At 42.8% G+C, this 17,652-nt stretch overlaps 1 protein-coding gene across 2 annotated transcripts; it reads right to left on the bottom strand.

Moving 5' to 3' along the window:
• Positions 1-604: 604 nt before the first annotated feature.
• Positions 605-17,111, bottom strand: sfi1 (SFI1 centrin binding protein). Of its 2 annotated transcripts, none has more exons than XM_056274153.1 (29): positions 16,755-17,111; positions 16,246-16,356; positions 16,025-16,119; positions 15,782-15,899; positions 15,586-15,688; positions 15,301-15,457; positions 15,003-15,164; positions 14,810-14,880; positions 14,623-14,715; positions 14,416-14,513; positions 14,125-14,191; positions 13,684-13,814; positions 13,465-13,546; positions 13,182-13,360; positions 12,992-13,067; positions 12,337-12,432; positions 11,890-11,966; positions 11,702-11,804; positions 11,511-11,607; positions 8,162-8,322; positions 7,688-7,762; positions 7,283-7,459; positions 6,973-7,193; positions 6,807-6,890; positions 6,063-6,369; positions 4,080-4,170; positions 3,817-3,985; positions 3,599-3,698; positions 605-1,304 (listed from the first exon to the last, which is right to left on the bottom strand). In XM_056274153.1, exons 1-29 carry the CDS (start codon positions 16,934-16,936, stop codon positions 1,131-1,133), a joined length of 3,657 nt encoding a protein of 1,218 aa, XP_056130128.1. In that variant the 5' UTR covers positions 16,937-17,111; the 3' UTR covers positions 605-1,130. The 2 variants fall into 2 exon arrangements, with proteins under 2 accessions (XP_056130128.1, XP_056130129.1); XM_056274154.1 differs by having other exon boundaries at positions 3,817-3,973.
• Positions 17,112-17,652: the final 541 nt, after the last annotated feature.

Genomic DNA, 17,652 nt, shown 5'->3' with positions numbered 1-17,652 from the left:
ACGTGAAATAAAAAACTACCATGCAAGAGGGGGCACTTCTGCAAATAGTGAAACCATTTTTTACACACATATGGAAAATATTTAAGACCATCTGTCACGTGGATTACCCGCATCCAAACAGTGTTGTACTTTCGTTGTTGGACGTTAACGGTTTGTTGGACCACGGGCGTAACATTTTCCATTTCCTCCTGATGCACGCTCAGTAATCCAGATAAGGAAGTCACAGGAAGTTTAATAAGTTCATCTGGACACAGTGTTCATTGGGAGGAATGTTTCATCACTCATTTGAGTGGCTGTTGCAGCTAGAAAAGTGCTACGTAAATGCAACCCATCCATCCATGTAAGTGACCTCTTCAGTGGCGGTGGTGGAAAATGCGAGGACAAGCCATAACTGGCATGTTATACTACGCAGTTGTGCTCAGAGACTGACCAGAGGGTTGGACGAAGACGCATACATAAAAAAGGTATTGAGTTCTTTATGCACACTTTATTGTGACAAAAAGGTGTAATAAATAACACATTTTAAATGCATTCTGCAAAAACAGGTAGCAGCTAGTGAACCCCCCCTCCCCCCTTTTTCTCCCCAGTTGTATCTGCCCCATTACCCCACTCTTCCGAGCTGTCCCGGTCGCTGCTCCACCCCCTCTGCCGACCCGGGGAGGGATGCAGACTACCACATGCCTCCTCCCGTTACAGGTGGAGTTGCCAGCCGCTTCTTTTCCCCTGGCGGTGAGGAGTTTCACCAGGGGGACGTAGCGCGTGGGTACATCACTCTACCCCCCCCCCCCCCGGAACAGGTGCCCCCGGCCGACCAGAGGAGGCGCTAGTGCAGTGACCGGGACGCATACCATCTGGCTTCCCACCTGCAGACACCAGCCAATTGTGTCAGTAGTGATGCCTGACCAAGCCGGAGGTAACACGGGGATTCGAACCGCCGATCCCCGTGATGATAGGCAACGGAATAGACCGCTACGCTACCTGGACACCCACAGCCAGTGAACTTAATCTCCACATATTTCTTCCTCACGGTCATATTAAAGAGTGAGATGTGACAAATGAATAACTATTCAGAAAAACTGACAGGTGAATGATTTTCTGGAAGACGAGTCGCGTCAGAGAAAACGTCCCCGTTATGTGGTGAGCTGCGAGCGATCAGCTGCCCCGTCTCCTGTCCGACCGCTCAGGACGTCACCCGTTGACTTACGCAGGAGAGCATTTAAACGCTGGACCCGCTCGGTGTGCAGGAGCATTTCGGGCTTCCGCTTCGCCAGATCGGCTGACAGTCTCCTGATGCGCTCCTCCAACTGTCACAAACAAAAACACAACTGACATCACACCAGCGGCACTCAAAAGTAAGATACACGTCCATGATTTCAAGAAGCTCGCTTCAACTTGACCTCTGCTTGTTTAATTTTTAACACTCAAAGATTTACGTTTTGGTTGACGCTTTAGAAGAACGCATGAAAAGTGTAAGACAGGTAAAACATGAACCCGTGTACGGCACAATGGCTGGCTGTTTATTTATGTCCACATTTATCATACCCCTAAAACTTTTAAAACACCTATGAAGGGCATTTCTTTGCCAGTCTGGACTCTGGGCCTCATTCGTCAATCGTTTGCACATTTGTTCTCACGCACCCGTGGAATTTTCTAGACCTGAGGTTTCTCTCAGAGACCAGTGTAGAACCTGGGTAACCCCCGAAATTAGACACCAGCTGGCTAACACTGATGTCTTTACAAGCCTGGGCCAATTGCTTGTTGCAAGAGGTAGACAATAGGTGCCGGGGGGTTACAAATAACCATCAGGCTTTGCTCTGACCGTCAGACAATATTGAGAGCCAAAAAAAAAAAAAAAAAAAATCCATGGTGCAAAAGAACAAATTTGTACGTGAGAATGATTGATGAATGAGGCCCAATGTGTGTTGGTAAAGCACGGGACTGTCGCTGTTCAGTATTTTGTAGCAGTTATTCACACATGGTTACTTTTTGCGAATTTTCATCGCTATTAATGGGAAACATTTGACTCAAACATATGGAGAAACAATCCTGTAATGTATACACTGCCTTGATTGAATGATTGGTGGGGCTTTTAAATCCTGTAAAACTACCAAGTATAGCAAGTCTTACTTTAATGTGATTTTTAAGTTAATTATTTTGTCATTTCAAAAGGGAAAGAGAAAACTTAAAACACACAGTACATAATAATACATTGCAAGACTGTATGATTTTACTGTATTTTTACTGCATTTTTTTACTTTGTGTGTGTGTGTGTGTATATACAATCACTGGCCACTTTATTAGGTACACCTTGCTAGTACCGGGTTGGACTCCCTTTTGCCTTCAGAACTGCCTTAATCCTTCGTGGCATAGATTCAACAAGGTACTGGAAACATTCCTCAGAGAGTTTGGTCCATATTGACATGATAGCATCACGCAGTTGCTGCAGATTTGTCGGCTGCACATCCATGATGCGAATCTCCCGGTCCACCACATCCCAAAGGTGCTCTATTGGATTGATATCTGGTGACTGTGGAGGCCATTTGAGTACAGTGAACTCATTGTCATGTTCAAGAAACCAGTCTGAGATGATTCGAGCTTTATGACATGGCGCGTTATCCTGCTGGAAGTAGCCATCAGAAGATGGGAACACTGTGGTCATAAAGGGATGGACATGGTCAGCAACAATACTCAGGTAGGCTGTGGCGTTGACACGATGCTCAATTGGTACTAAGGGGCCCAAAGTGTGCCAAGAAAATATCCCCCACACCATTACACCACCACCACCAGCCTGAACCGTTGATACAAGGCAGGATGGATCCATGCTTTCATGTTGCTGACGCCAAATTCTGACCCTACCATCCGAATGTCGCAGCAGAAATCGAGACTCATCAGACCAGGCAACGTTTTTCCAATCTTCTATTGTCCAATTTTGGTGTGCCTGTGCGAATTGTAGCCTCAGTTTCCTGTTCTTAGCTGACAGGAGTGGCACCCGGTGTGGTCTTCTGCTGCTGTAGCCCATCTGCCTCAAGGTTCGACGTGTTGTGCGTTCAGAGATGCTCTTCTGCATACCTCGGTTGTAATGAGTGGTTATTTGAGCTACGGTTGCCTTTCCATCAGCTCGAACCAGTCTGGCCATTCTCCTCTGACCTCTGGCATCAACAAGGCATTTTCGCCCACAGAACTGCCGCTCACTGGATATTTTCTCTTTTTCAGACCATTCTCTGTAAACCCTAGAGATGGTTGTGCATGAAAATCCCAGTAGATCAGCAGTTTCTGAAATACTCAGACCAGCCCGTCTGGCACCAACAACCATGCCACGTTCAAAGTCACTTAAATCACCTTTCTTCCCCATTCTGATGCTCGGTTTGAACTGCAGCAGATCGTCTTGATCGTGTCTACATGCCTTAACGCATTGAGTTGCTGCCATGTGATTGGCTGATTAGAAATTTGCGTTAACGAGCAGTTGGACAGGTGTGCCTAATAAAGTGGCTGGTGAGTGTATATATATAAATATAAAACATACTATAATTTATGCTTTATTTTGAATTGTTATCTGCTTGATGAAAAAAATGACAGTTCGCTCAACTCAAATTCTCACCTCCTTCAATTCTTGACATACAGTTTTCTTTTCCATTTGCTCTTCCTCTTCACTGGACTGTAGCCATCCCTTTAGTACCTCTTTTAATCTCTGCCATGCCCTGAATCAATATGCACACACAAGCAGAATAAAATCTATTGCAATATTTATTATATTAGCATTAAAATGGGGTCAATGAGCATATGACAAGGAAAGCCGGGGGGGGGGGGTGTTCTTACTGCAGCTGTTTCCTATCCTGTTGGAAACGCTCCATGTCCTGTCGAATGCTAAGCAGCTCTCTGGTAAGAGGTAAGGTTGGATCAGCCTGCTCGTCGCCATACTCCTCTTCTTCAGTATGAGCCTCAACTTCCTTACTGGATGCTTTCAGGTATACCCCTTGAAAAACAACTGCAATAGTTGGCCCAAGTAAAGCATTTTAGACATCTTGAATATCAGAATGGTGCATTTCAGAGAAAACTGTGGCATTAGAATCAATATATACCTGAATAAGTTGAAGAGTGGGGGTTAGGAGGAAGGATGAACTGATCAGGGGCCAGGAGTGCAGCGTCTTTGGGACAATAGGTGGTTCCTGACTAAAGAAAAAAAAGATGGTTTTAGATAATAGCGCTTGCTTTGCGCTATCAATGTACAGACAATTAACTGTAATATATATATATATATACACTACCGTTCAAAAGTTTGGGATCACATTGAAATGTCCATATTTTTGAAGGAAAAGCACTGTACTGTTCAATGAAGATAACTTTAAACTAGTCTTAACTTTAAAGAAATACACTCTATACATTGCTAATGTGGTAAATGACTATTCTAGCTGCAAATGTCTGGTTTTTGGTGCAATATCTACATAGGTGTATAGAGGCCCATTTCAAGCAACTATCACTCCAGCGTTCTAATGGTACAATGTGTTTGCTCATTGGCTCAGAAGGCTAATTGATGATTAGAAAACCCTTGTGCAATCATGTTCACACATCTGAAAACAGTTTAGCTCGTTACAGAAGCTACAAAACTGACCTTCCTTTGAGCAGATTGAGTTTCTGGAGCATCACATTTGTGGGGTCAATTAAACGCTCAAAATGGCCAGAAAAAGAGAACTTTCATCTGAAACTCGACAGTCTATTCTTGTTCTTAGAAATGAAGGCTATTCCATGCGAGAAATTGCTAAGAAATTGAAGATTTCCTACACCGGTGTGTACTACTCCCTTCAGAGGACAGCACAAACAGGCGCTAACCAGAGTAGAAAAAGAAGTGGGAGGCTGCGTTGCACAACTGAGCAAGAAGATAAGTACATTAGAGTCTCTAGTTTGAGAAACAGACGCCTCACAGGTCCCCAACTGGCATCTTCATTAAATAGTACCCGCAAAACACCAGTGTCAACATCTACAGTGAAGAGGCGGCTGCGGGATTCTGGGCTTCAGGGCAGAGTGGCAAAGAAAAAGCCATATCTGAGACTGACCAATAAAAGAAAAAGATTAAGATGAGCAAAAGAACACAGACATTGGACAGAGGAAGACTGGAAAAAAGTGTTGTGGACGGATGAATCCAAGTTTGAGGTGTTTGGATCACAAAGAAGAACGTTTGTGAGACGCAGAACAAATGAAAAGATGCTGGAAGAATGCCTGACGCCATCTGTTAAGCATGGTGGAGGTAATGTGATGGTCTGGGGTTGCTTTGGTGCTGGTAAGGTGGGAGATTTGTACAGGGTAAAAGGGATTCTGAATAAGGAAGGCTATCACTCCATTTTGCAACGCCATGCCATACCCAGTGGACAGCGCTTGATTGGAGCCAATTTCATCCTACAACAGGACAATGACCCTAAACACACCTCCAAATTGTGCAAGAACTATTTAGAGCAGAAGCAGGCAGCTGGTATTCTATCGGTAATGGAGTGGCCAGCGCAGTCACCAGATCTGAACCCCATTGAGCTGTTGTGGGAGCAGCTTGACCGTATGGTACGCAAGAAGTGCCCATCCAACCAATCCAACTTGTGGGAGCTGCTTCTGGAAGCGTGGGGTGCAATTTCTCCAGATTACCTCAACAAATTAACAGCTAGAATGCCAAAGGTCTGCAATGCTGTAATTGCTGCAAATGGAGGATTCTTTGACGAAAGCAAAGTTTGCAGTAAAAAAATCTTATTTCAAATACAAATCATTATTTCTAACCTTGTCAATGTCTTGACTCTATTTTCTATTCATTTCACAACATATGGTGGGGAATAAGTGTGACTTTTCATGGAAAACACAAAATTGTTTGGGTGATCCCAAACTTTTGAACGGTAGTGTATATATATATATATATATATGTGTGTGTGTGTGTGTGTGTGTGTGACTGCTGGGATAGGCTCCAGCATCCCCGGGACCCTGAGAGCAGGATAAGCGGTTCAGATAATGGATGGATACACACACACACACACATATATATATATATATACACACACACACACATCTGTGAGATGAGTGGGGATTACCTTGGTTTGAGTATTAACAGTCATAAAAGAGGAAGGAGGTAATAGGACATCTTGGTATTGTAGCCCATGGGGGGAACCCCCATAGGGCAGCTGAGATTCAAAGCGTGCCACAGGAGAAATGATGGGGCTTTTGGTCACAGCCAAAGGTCTGGAGGTAATGGGAGCCGAGAAAGGCTGGAGGCATGATCTCATTGGGGTTAGTCGTTTGTCTGGGGGATGATTTCGCCCTGGTGATTGTGAAGTTGATTGCAGGCACAGCTGTTGGTGACCTCCAGGTGCCTTCTTGTCAGCTGACTGGCTTTGGTTGCTGGCATATATATATATAAATACGAGAGAGAGAGAGAGAGAGAGAGAGAGAATAAGCTACATCAGTTGTCTATAACCATGTGTCATTAGAGCTCAAGAGTATGCAGGATTTCTTTTCAGCCATATTGTTTACCAGTTGATTTCACTGACTATGGATTAGCACATAGAGATTGGCTTGTGTAGTGGTGGCTGGTTGGAATAATAATCCAAATAAATTTTACCTTGGCTAGACAAGGTTGGATACACATGGGCTCATGTTAATGCCTGCAACATTTTTTTCATTGTATATTGGCTGAATGTTCATGGATATATTGAATATACTGGTAATATTCAAGAAGTGTGTAGGTTGGGTTTCATTATCTGGGAACTGGATCATGTGATTGACTGATTGCACTAAAAGTATGGATTGTCTTAATAAATTATTCACAAATACACTACCTAGTTTGGTACAACTCTTTAACTGGAGAGTCGAACAGTTCTTTCGAGAGTCGTGGCTGGAGTCTAGAGGCACGACTAAGGACCCTGTGAGGCAAACACTTAGAATTAACACGTGGCTTTGTAGCTTTACATCCTGACGTTGGCATGGACTGTAGCATTCACTCACAGTTGGCTCAGCACTTGGTCCTCAGGTTCCTGATCCACCGAGTCCGGGTGGGTAACTCTATGTGACATCATGTTCCTTGAGCCGGGTGCAGGCAAACAGAAAGTCACACTCTTTTTAGGAGGTAATCCTCTGACGTCTTGCTCTTTGTCTGTTTTGCACAATGCCTGCTGCTTCCATCGCATGGCACAACGCTGAACGACTCTCTGGAGGCGTCGAGAGCGCTGCAGAACATCGGCAGAATTGAGATAATTATATACGGTCATGCAGTTGAAAAAATATAAAACTGAGACACACACACACACAAACCCACTTGCTCTTGGTTGCATTGTGCCAGGCTAGCAGTTAGACTGCTCATGTGAGCAGTGTATGTGAGGATGTGTGTCACTCCCTCTCTAAGCAGTTGGTCTCTGTAGAAGCGTGCCGCTCTGGTCAGACGGTCTTGCTTCCTAAGCCTCTCTGTGACCCACGTCCTCCATGCATACAAAACCTGCAGCAAGTTGAGAAAGCACAGCAAGCCCCATCAATACACGAGCGACAACTGAGTATGGTTTATTTTCTATTTTGGTGCACTGATATTATTCAAGAAATATATCTATGCAATTTGTTTACAATCCCAACTCTCAGCTGGCAATGAGTTCAGGAACATTTCCACTCTGGTTGTTCTTTTAATTTTCTCTTAAATCTGTCGGAGAAATATGTGCACTGCAGGTGTTACCTTGGCCTGTAGACCAAGGGACCAGTGCCAAAGGGCTCGCTCCGTCTGCTCAGCCTCTTCCCTCCTGTGCTGCAGCTGTGAGAAGGAAGTCGAGAACACTCAAATCATTGCCATGAATTAACTCTCAATTGCTAACCACCAATATTGAATGCGACCACCTCTGCTCCACCTTGACCTCGGCTCAAAAACAGACGCAGACTGAGCTGCAAGTTAAAATATACTAACACACTCAAAGGGGAAAACATACTTTTTATCATTATCTATCATTAAGAACATAAAAAAGGGGCAATATCTGGCCACCAATTTCCACCGTTAAAAGGATCTCTGGCACATCTTCAATCTCAGCAACAGGAGTCCTTGCTGTTTCATCATCTTGAGGATAGGAATAATAAAATTTGCAAACCCATAGCACGGCGAGACCAGACTAACTGACTAGACTGACTGTGTTGTGTGTGGAATAATGGGAGTACTAACTTCATATTTCTGGTATTTTTGGTGATGCTGTTTCCATGCGTTTAAAACTCGTGGAAGGATTTTGGATCTGTGGTGCTGTCTGGCCTTTTCCATGCTCATCCTCTCCTTCACAGCCTCTCTTGTTTCCTCCCTCCATCGTCTGGAAGTCCCATGGAGCCGTCCTGCACAGAGGTAATAGAATTAGATGGTGCACGGTGACAAATCTCGACTCACACGTTCTTACAGATGTGCTCAGATTTGTTGGTCCCCTTACAGCTCATTGAAATAATGTTTCATTCCTCTTGAAAAGTGATGAAATTAAACGCTATTTTGTCACGCATGCCATAGAATAAAGCAAAGAAGGTGTGAAGAGAGATGAATTAATGATTATTCTACAAAAGATATTCTAAAATGGCCTGGCCACATTTGTTGGTACCCCTCACAAACAATCATAAATAATTGAATTATAGTGATATTTCAAACTAATTAGTTTCTTCAATTAGTATCACACATGTCTCCGACCTTATAATCAGTCATTCAGCGTATTTAAATGGAGAAAAGTAGTCACTGTGCTGTTTGGTATCATTTTGTGCACCACACTGAACATGGACCAGAGAAAGCAAAGGAGAGAGTTGTCAGAGGAGATCAGAAAGAAAATAACAGACAAGCATGGTCAAGGTAAAGGCTACAAGACCATCCCCAAGCAGCCCGCTGTTCCTGTGACAACAGCTGCAAATACTATAAGACGTTTAAGGTCCATGGAACTGGAGCCAACCTCCCTGGGCGCGGCTGCAAGAGGAAAATTGACCCCAGATTGAACAGAAGGATAGTGTAAACGGTAGAAGAACCAAGGATAACTGCCAAAGACATAAAAGCTGAACTCCAAAGTGAAGGTACGTCAGTTTCTGATCGCACCATCCGTAGCTTTTTGAGCGAAAGTGGGCTACATAAAAGACCCAGGAGGTCTCCACTTTTGAAAGAAAAACATAAAAAAGCCAGACTGGAATTTGCAAAAATGCATATTGACAAGCCACAATCCTTCTGAGAGAAAGTCCTTTGGACAGATGAGTCAAAACTGGAGCCTTTCGGCAAGCCACATAAGCTCTATGTTCACAGAGGAAAAATGAAGCTTTCAAAGAAAAGAGCACCATACCTACAGTGAAACATGGAGGAGGCTTGGTAATGTTTTTGAGTTGCTTTGCTGCGCCTGGCACAAGGTGCCTTGAATCTGTGCGGGCACAACGAAATCTCAAGACTATCAGGGCATTCTGGAGCGAAATGTACTGCCCAGTGTCAGAAAGCTCTCCCTGTCACAGGCCATGGGTCCTCCAACAGGATAATGACCCAAATTACAGCTAAAAGCACCCAAGAATGCCAACACAGGGATCGGCGGTTCGAATCCCCGTGTAACCTCCGGCTTGGTCGAGCATCCCTACAGACACAATTGGCCGTGTCTGCGGGTGGGAAGCCAGATGTGGGTATATGTACTGGTCGCTGCACTAGCGCTTCCTCTGGTTGGTCGGGGCACTTGTTCAGGGGAACTGGGGGGAATAGCGTGATCCTCCCATGTGCTACATCCCCCCTGGCGAAACTCCTCACTGGCAGGTGAAAAAAAGCAGCTGGCGACACCCACATGTGTCGGAGGAGGCATGGGGTAGTCTGCAGCCCTCCACGGATCGGCAGAGGGGGTGGCGCAGCGACTGGGCCAGCTCGGAAGAGTGGGGTAATTGGCCGGATACAATTTGGGCGAAAAAAAAAATACCCAAGAATGAATAAGAACAAAAGCTACTGAATTTGTCGTCGTTTCTTACAACAAATTTGTTCTCTGCATTTAACCTGCGAGTCCTGATCTGAATCCTACTGAACATCTATGGAAACAGCTGAAACTTGCAGTCTGGAGAAAGCACCCATCAAACCTGAGACAGCTGCAGTAGCTTGCTCAGGAAGAGTGGGCCAAAATACCTTTTAACAGGTGCAGAAGTCTCACTGAGAGCTACAGAAAACCATGGATTGCGGTGATTGTCTCTAAAGGTTGTACATCAAAATTATTAGGTTAAGGGTCCCATCATTTCTGTCCATGTCATTTTCATTTGTTTTACTATTTACAATATTATATTTCATAAAAATCAAACACAAAGTCTGATTCCTACGGAATAAAAAATGGTGGATGCCAATTACTTTTGTCAGTTTCAGTCTCGGTTATTTCAGAGAAAATTCCTCATTTTTTTGTGGAGGGGTACCAACAAATTTGAGCATGTCAGAAGTACAAAATGTTGGTTATATTTGTTTCAGAGCTGTCAGTATACACATGTTCTTGGACATATGCCACATGCTAAGATGTACCCATGATGCTGTACCTATCACAGTATCAGTAGCTCCCCATCATCGGATTTATTTGGGACAATTTTAAGACTGCTGGAACGAATACCAACTTCATGTGGAGAATTTTCTCCTCTGCTGTAAAGATTTTTTTTTTCTGCTGGGTCCAATTTTGTTATAGTAAATGCTGCCAAAATACAAAGTTTGACAGTTCATTTCTCAATTAGATTACCGTTCTAAAGGCAACAGTGGGGAAACCAAGTGTGGCTCTGTTTCATGATGTTGTTGCTTGTATACAAAGCTCCAAATGGCCTTGCACCTCAGTATATGAGAGACATGCTCATTACACACCAGCAAGAACTCTCAGGTCCAATGGCAGTGGTCTTTTAACCGTCCCTCGTACCAACTCTAAAGCAGGGGGAGCTGCCTTTTTTATTTACGCCTCAAGTACATGGAACGCCCTGCCTGAGGACCTGATAGAGGCCCCCACACTAGTAACTTTTAAAAGCAGGTTAAAAACCTTACTTTTCACAACGGCCTATGGCTAATTTCTTGGTGTGGGAGTGTGTTTTGTATATTTTGATATTTGTATATTCGGCTCCAGCGTCTCCGCGGCCCTGAGAGAAGGATAAGCGGTTTGGATAATGGATGGATAGATGCTCCGACTCCTGCACTGCTGCTCCGATTCCTGTACTGCACTCACAACTGTTGATGTACACATTTATTTTCTACATTTGCATTTTTAAAATTGTTACGTTACGACTGTATTTTAATTTCATGTAAAGCACATTGTGTTGCCCATGTATGAAATGTGCTACATAAATAAAGTTTGTTGTTATTGTTGTTGTCGTCTAAGGACAGGGTTTCTATAAACAATTTAAGACAGACTAGAAAGTAACTTCAGAGCATCTTAGAGGAAAACATTCTGCTGACTCAAATTACGTAAAAGACCACAGACTATGCTTTTGGTAATTACTGAAATAAAATGAAATAAAATTAACAGACACAGATTTAATTAAAATCTTAAATGAAGCATCCACAACTTTGTTACCCTGATTTAGGTGACTCTGAGCCCCGGTCAGTGCTTCCCCCTGTTGGTGGCGTTTTGACACTGCATTTGACGCAGCTCGTCTCCATGCAAGGAACACCTTAGAGAGTCGATGAAACACTGGTGAATATGAAATCTGACAGATGAAGAGCCAAATTAGCATGACAGCATGATCACCGAGAATCCTCCTCAACCTCGAACTGAGCGCAGCGCTGGAAGTGACTCCGTGCTATCTGCTCTCTGACCTCGGCTTCTTTCAGATGCATGGCGTTCTCTATCCACACACCTAGAGTCATCCTGTGAAAAGACGACATTAAAAAAAAAAACACAACTATATCCAAATCATCTTAGTGAAAGGCATGTCAGTGACTATGTGTGCCACCTCAGAAATTGCTGCCGTTTTAGTCTGTAGCGCTCCTCTGCCTGGCCATATATCTGCGCCGTCTGCAGGTGGAGATCCTGTTGTCACAAAGTGTTTGAGATTATTTGATTTTATGATCGTTTCGGAAATGAAAAACAATCTCTTTTAGCTTATTCATACACACAAGTCATCTGACCTGGTGGGTTGCCCACATGACACTCATAAGAAATTAAGATGGCACAATTTTAATCCAAATTATTAAGATGATACAAAAGTAGTATACCATTCTAACAAGTTAACAATTAGAAAAAATATTTAAAACTTAAAAATATTTCACAATTAGAAAAGAATTGTAATCTTAATTTTAATCCTAATTATTAAGAGGATACAAAAGTAGCATACCATTCTAAAAAGTTAACAATTAGAAGAAATAGGAAAGTGTGTTGCTTATTGTAAAAGGTGCCGTACCTTCCAGGCCTGAAGAGTGCACTTGAGAAGCTTGACTTCATGGTGGTGATGCATCTCATCTACCCTGCTGTTCTCCTCCCTTTGGCTTTGAACAAGCTGATCAAATACACCGGAGTCACACATATATACTTTACACATACTACTGAGCTGGAGACCCAAACTTGCTATAAGACATATGCAAGTAATAGGTTTTGTATGAAAACATTAGCAATGCCTGGGATGTATCCGTACACGAGATAGACAGCTCTCAAAAGTCCAGCTGTATTGACATAAGCAGCATTAATGAGCAAATGCTGAGCCAACTGTTCAACTTCCATATATCTTTACAGGACATCTCTTTTGCTGAACTCTCGTCATGTAGCGCTCACTACAACCTGATGTATACAAGACAAACAAAAAAATGCAATGTCGAAACTGATGCTTCACCAGTACATCTCAAAAAAAATAAGTGAATCTCATCCTCTACATGGGTCATATTTTGGTACTTTTCTTTACAAGACCTATAACCTATTCAAAAGTGTGGTTATGTTTGAATGATCCCCTACCCCTAATTTCCCAACCAGAGTAGGCTTATATTCACTATACCAAATGCCAATAATTCCAGGAGGTTTGGCATGAAGCAGAACAGTGAGTGGACAAGACAATAGAACAGCACCTTTTGCCAGCTGTCCATCGCCCATTTCATGCAGCGCAGGTCTCTATGTCGACACACCTGCTCTTCTCGGTTTCTCCTAGTATACACACAAACAAATCAACAACTCTGTTGATTGCCAGAATAGCAAACTAGCCATTCTGGTGTTGTACCACTACCAACAATTTTACCAGCATTAAGTTTTTATTTTCACCTGTCCTGTATCTCAGTGACATTCTCCTTCCATCGTTTCAATGTCCTATGAAGGAGCTGGTGCACATAGAGATTGTCTGATGCACTCTGTTTCTGTCTCTCATCAATTTGCTGTTGCGTTCGTTGCCTCCAGAGAGTCCAGGTTCTACGTAGACACTGCCGCTCCTCGTGAAGAATGGCCTGGCGGAGGAGCAGAACTACCGTTACTTCTTTGGTGTCAGCTCTGCAGCACAGCGTGAATCTATAATAAACACTGAGCTTGTGTGTGAGTGTAGCTGGTATACCATCCGGCTCATCAGTCTCCGCTCCTTCCTCTTTTCCGAGTGTCCCCGCCAGGTGTAGAATACCCAAATGTACTGACGCTGCCTGCAAAATAAGGAACAAACAAATTGTGCTGGCAGAGCAAACAAGGTGATCTTACTTGGTTTTTACATGTTCCATAGCATGAGTATAGGGAAGGCCAACATCCAGCAAATAAAAAAAAACATGGGACGTTAACTTACCGATTGTAGAGTTCTGCCTTCTCTCTTCTTTCCCTCTGCAGTCTTCTCTGCAGTGTAAATTCAACCCAGGAGGTCAGATACTTTGGCAGTATGTGTTCAGCAAACCAGACATCTGCATGATGCAACAGTCCCTATCCAGAAGTGAATGAAGCACTTTTATGAGTGCAGTTTACTCATGCATATTAGTCAAGTAAAGTCAAACTAATGCAAAGAGCATTCACGGATATTATGCAAAAAAAAAAGCTAAAATCATCTATATTTTGTTTTCAGCCTGATATTTGCATCATTCTAAAAGGTTCTGACAATTGTGTTAAATCTGTGAATAAACTGATGTTAATTCTTATTGAAACAAAGGAGTATGTTATTCAAATATAAAGAAATAAGCACATAAAAGGTTACACTTGAGAAAGTAACACAAAAAGCCTGACTTGGGATAAATACCTTCATGTATCTTTGCTCAGCATGCTTCACCTTCCAGTGATGGAAAAGACTACTCAACAATGAAGGGCTGTTAAGTTAAAAAGCAATTATGATTAAAAAAAACTAATTATCTAGTGGGGTTATGGCTGGCTGTAAATGAAACATTTTTGAAATTTGATATATTGTATACACACACACACACACACACACACACACACACACACGCGCGCGCGCGCGCGGGTGTGCACTCCCGGTCACGTAAAATGGTAGTGATTAATAGCTAATAGTGAAGTGTAGAAAGAAAAAACACACCTGTAGTGGGACAGTGCAATTGTCATTTGTGGATGACGTGACTTGTCTTCAACCTCTTCTAAATGGTCCCACCAGAGATTACAGTATTTTTTTGTTGTCTGTAAAAAATACAAACAAAAAACAAGAATCTTAAAACTACCTGCAGTCTTTGTTTCAATGGACAATATCTTTGGGGGGTGGGGGGGCATAACTTTGCTTGACATTTACAGTTTGACAATAATGCTGCACAGCCACGTTCTTGTTCATTCGATGCACTTTGCTCCATGTGGCATTAAGAGATAGGCCCCGTGATCCAACGTGCTGTAACAAGAATACACTGAAATTAACCCATGAAATTGTATTACTTAATCATATTATTGTTTAGCGCTTGTTGATCAGATTCCTTGGTTCTTACCAGTAAACGACAACATCTGTGTTGAATTGCCATCTGGTGTCTCTCATCACTTTGCCTGCGCAAATTTAGGTCTACTTGGGAGTTCAAGAATAAAACAATACCAAACTATTCATTTTAAACACATTCTATTCCAAACATAACTTGCTTTATGACAGGTACATTTATTATTAATTCTTTTTATGGGTAAGGATACAAGTTTTCCAGTTGTCCACAGTTCTGCACTGGATGTTCCTTTTAGCCAAATGTTCTGGAGCTTGCCATTGATTCTCCTCTCTTTGTTTGCTATTTAATTCCCTGCACCAATTACTTAAACATGTTGAAACCAATCTGAGATTCCATACATGCATAGCTGCAGCTGGAAAGAAGAATAGCGACATCAGAAGCATGAGTAATGAAGCCTAAAAAGGTAAGCTAGTACGTAAATATTCACATTTGTAAATCTACAACCAACATTTACCACATAGACTACCAAAAAATTACTCTGTATTGACCTCGTAGCTTTTTCTTAGCTTGGCGGAGGCGTACATAACTTTTCCGTCGACACCATGCCTTTCTTTGTTGGCCACGAATGAAGTGAAGTGTAACCTTAACTTCTTTCTCTCTCTGACAGCAGGCAACTATGTGTAGCTCTTTCAACTGAAGCCATGCCTAAGCCAAAGCAATACACATCACACAAAGTAAGAGGGCCATGCGGGGCAGATGAAAATGAAAGGACAAAACATGGCTGGAAATATAATGTTAAATATATTTTGCCCTGTCCTGGATCGTGTGTTTACCCTTCTCTGTAAAGTCAATGCCCACTGCTGTAGGGCCTGGTCCTCCAAAGCATACATATCAAAACGCTGCCGCAGCTTAGTCTGCCACAAGTTCCACACTAAACTGCATAGATAAAAACACAATACTAATGAGAGCAATCATTCAATCTTTGTTAATGTACTTTTTATTTTTCAAAAAAGAGGACTCTGCATCTACCGTAGTGCTGTGATTCTCTTCTGCTGAAGTGCAGATTTAAGTATTCTGCCCTTCATTCGCCTCATCTCTAAGAAGACTTCCCAGTGATCCCAAACAAGAAGCACCTTTTGTACATCAGCTTGTAAGGGAAATAAAGATATTATGATTACAATTGCTTCCTGACAGCTAACAAAGTCTGTGGCTTGCAGGTCATAATAGAGGATGCATTCTCAATAGAAATACCAAAGTCAATATCTCCCATACCATAGCACTGGGCATACTGGGCTTTCCTCCTCTTCTCCTTCTGAAAGCACACATCCATTTTCCAGGTATGAAAGGTCCTGTTACAGAGATTATACCTACAACACAGATGCCATTAGTGCACACAATAGCAGTCTTTCATCAACTTGGTGACATACAGCACTATCAGGATAGATGTGATTTTGTTGGCAGTGCAGCTGGTATTTCAAGAACTAAACACTAACCTGTAATGACATTTGGCCTGAACGGTAGGGGTCCACTCCCTCCTGGTCGTCCACCACTCATCTCTCCAGCCTGCAAATGCTCGTAACAGGACCACTCTACCATGGTGGCACCTGAAAAATATAAAATTGTCCCCAATGCCATCTCTGCTGCCTTATCTCCAACACCTAAATGACTGAGAATAATCGGGGCAAGGGTCTGTCATACATTGTACAGAATGTAAATGTGATTGTAAAGCCCTACTACACTATGATTTAGGGCTATACAAATAAATGTGACTTGACAAAAATCACAATTTATATAATTCTACCTTGCCCCATAAACAAGGTCAGAATAACCTGGCTTTATGAGGACGAACTCTTCCAAATATCTTCTGCATCCATATCTTCAGACACTTCCTTGCAATGTGCATGTGACAGTTGACAGCGTTGAATGATTAAGACTTTATCAACCAGACCAGTATGACAATATTACAGATATAACACAGATAACGAATTGTATGTCGGATTACCTTATTCTCAGTTCCTTTGGTTTTCCACCCTTGTTCCAGCTGTATCCAACTCTATAAGGAGGTCTTCGAAGGACAACTTTGCGGGTTTGTTTGATTTCACCACCACCTATTAACTCTTTGCTATTAGCTCTACCTGCATTGCTGGGCTTTAGTGGATCTCGTCTTCCACGGTTAGTCTGCATTGCCTGTAACCAATTTTCGCAGCTTAAGTTGCAGCTAAAATAGTTCAACCAAGGTACGACACAATGTCATTTTAAAACCTCCCAAACACAATACTTATCCCCTCTTCGGCTGGGAGAAGGGTGAAAACGACTGTCGAGTTAGCTAGTATCGTCGGTATCCAAGTATCGCGCCTGTTTTTCCGCAGCAAGTAAACACGGAAGTGCCGCCAGGAAATGTTCCAGAGATTCATAACTGAACTGCGGCCACCACGAGCGCAAATCTCAAGCCGAGCACGTGCGAGTTGGATACACCTCTCTGCACTTGGCATCGCTTCTTTCTGCGTAAAGGGTGTTGCCAAAGTTCGGCCTATTCCGTCCGCAAAAGTGGTGTAAATGTATTTCCGCTTTAGTTTCGCTGTAAACACCCATTTTACATTGAACGTGGAACGCGCCCATTCGCTTCCCACCGCCATAGCGGCACCTATCGCGAATTCGGGATAGCCTGCGAGGGCTGGGCTTGAAATGTTGGCATCAGGCGCGCTGCTGTATCTGAGCGGTAGATCGTGTGATGCAAATCAAGTAAACCCCAAAACGGTTAATAGCTGTTCTATTTAATGCCTTTTAATAAATCTTAAATCAGGTATTTTAGCGCATTGTTGGTGTCGAGTCATTTCCTAAAATTACAGCTACATAACTTTATATCTATATAAAGGCTTCGGATACATTTAATTCTTAAA

Source organism: Lampris incognitus, chromosome 2 (genome assembly GCF_029633865.1).
Source record: "Lampris incognitus isolate fLamInc1 chromosome 2, fLamInc1.hap2, whole genome shotgun sequence".
NCBI classification, from domain to species: domain Eukaryota; kingdom Metazoa; phylum Chordata; class Actinopteri; order Lampriformes; family Lampridae; genus Lampris; species Lampris incognitus.
The sequence above is the reverse complement of the archived record's forward strand: the minus strand, read 5'-3'. Positions and strand labels throughout refer to the sequence as shown.

Coding starts and splice junctions, on each gene's coding strand:
- sfi1 (XM_056274153.1), bottom strand. CDS start 16,936: ATGCAGACTAACCGTGGAAGACGAGATCCACTAAAGCCCAGCAATGCA. Junction 13,361..13,464: donor GGAGACTGATGAGCCGGATG/GTATACCAGCTA, acceptor CTCCTCCGCCAG/GCCATTCTTCACGAGGAGCG. Junction 6,891..6,972: donor GACCAAGTGCTGAGCCAACT/GTGAGTGAATGC, acceptor TTTGCCTCACAG/GGTCCTTAGTCGTGCCTCTA.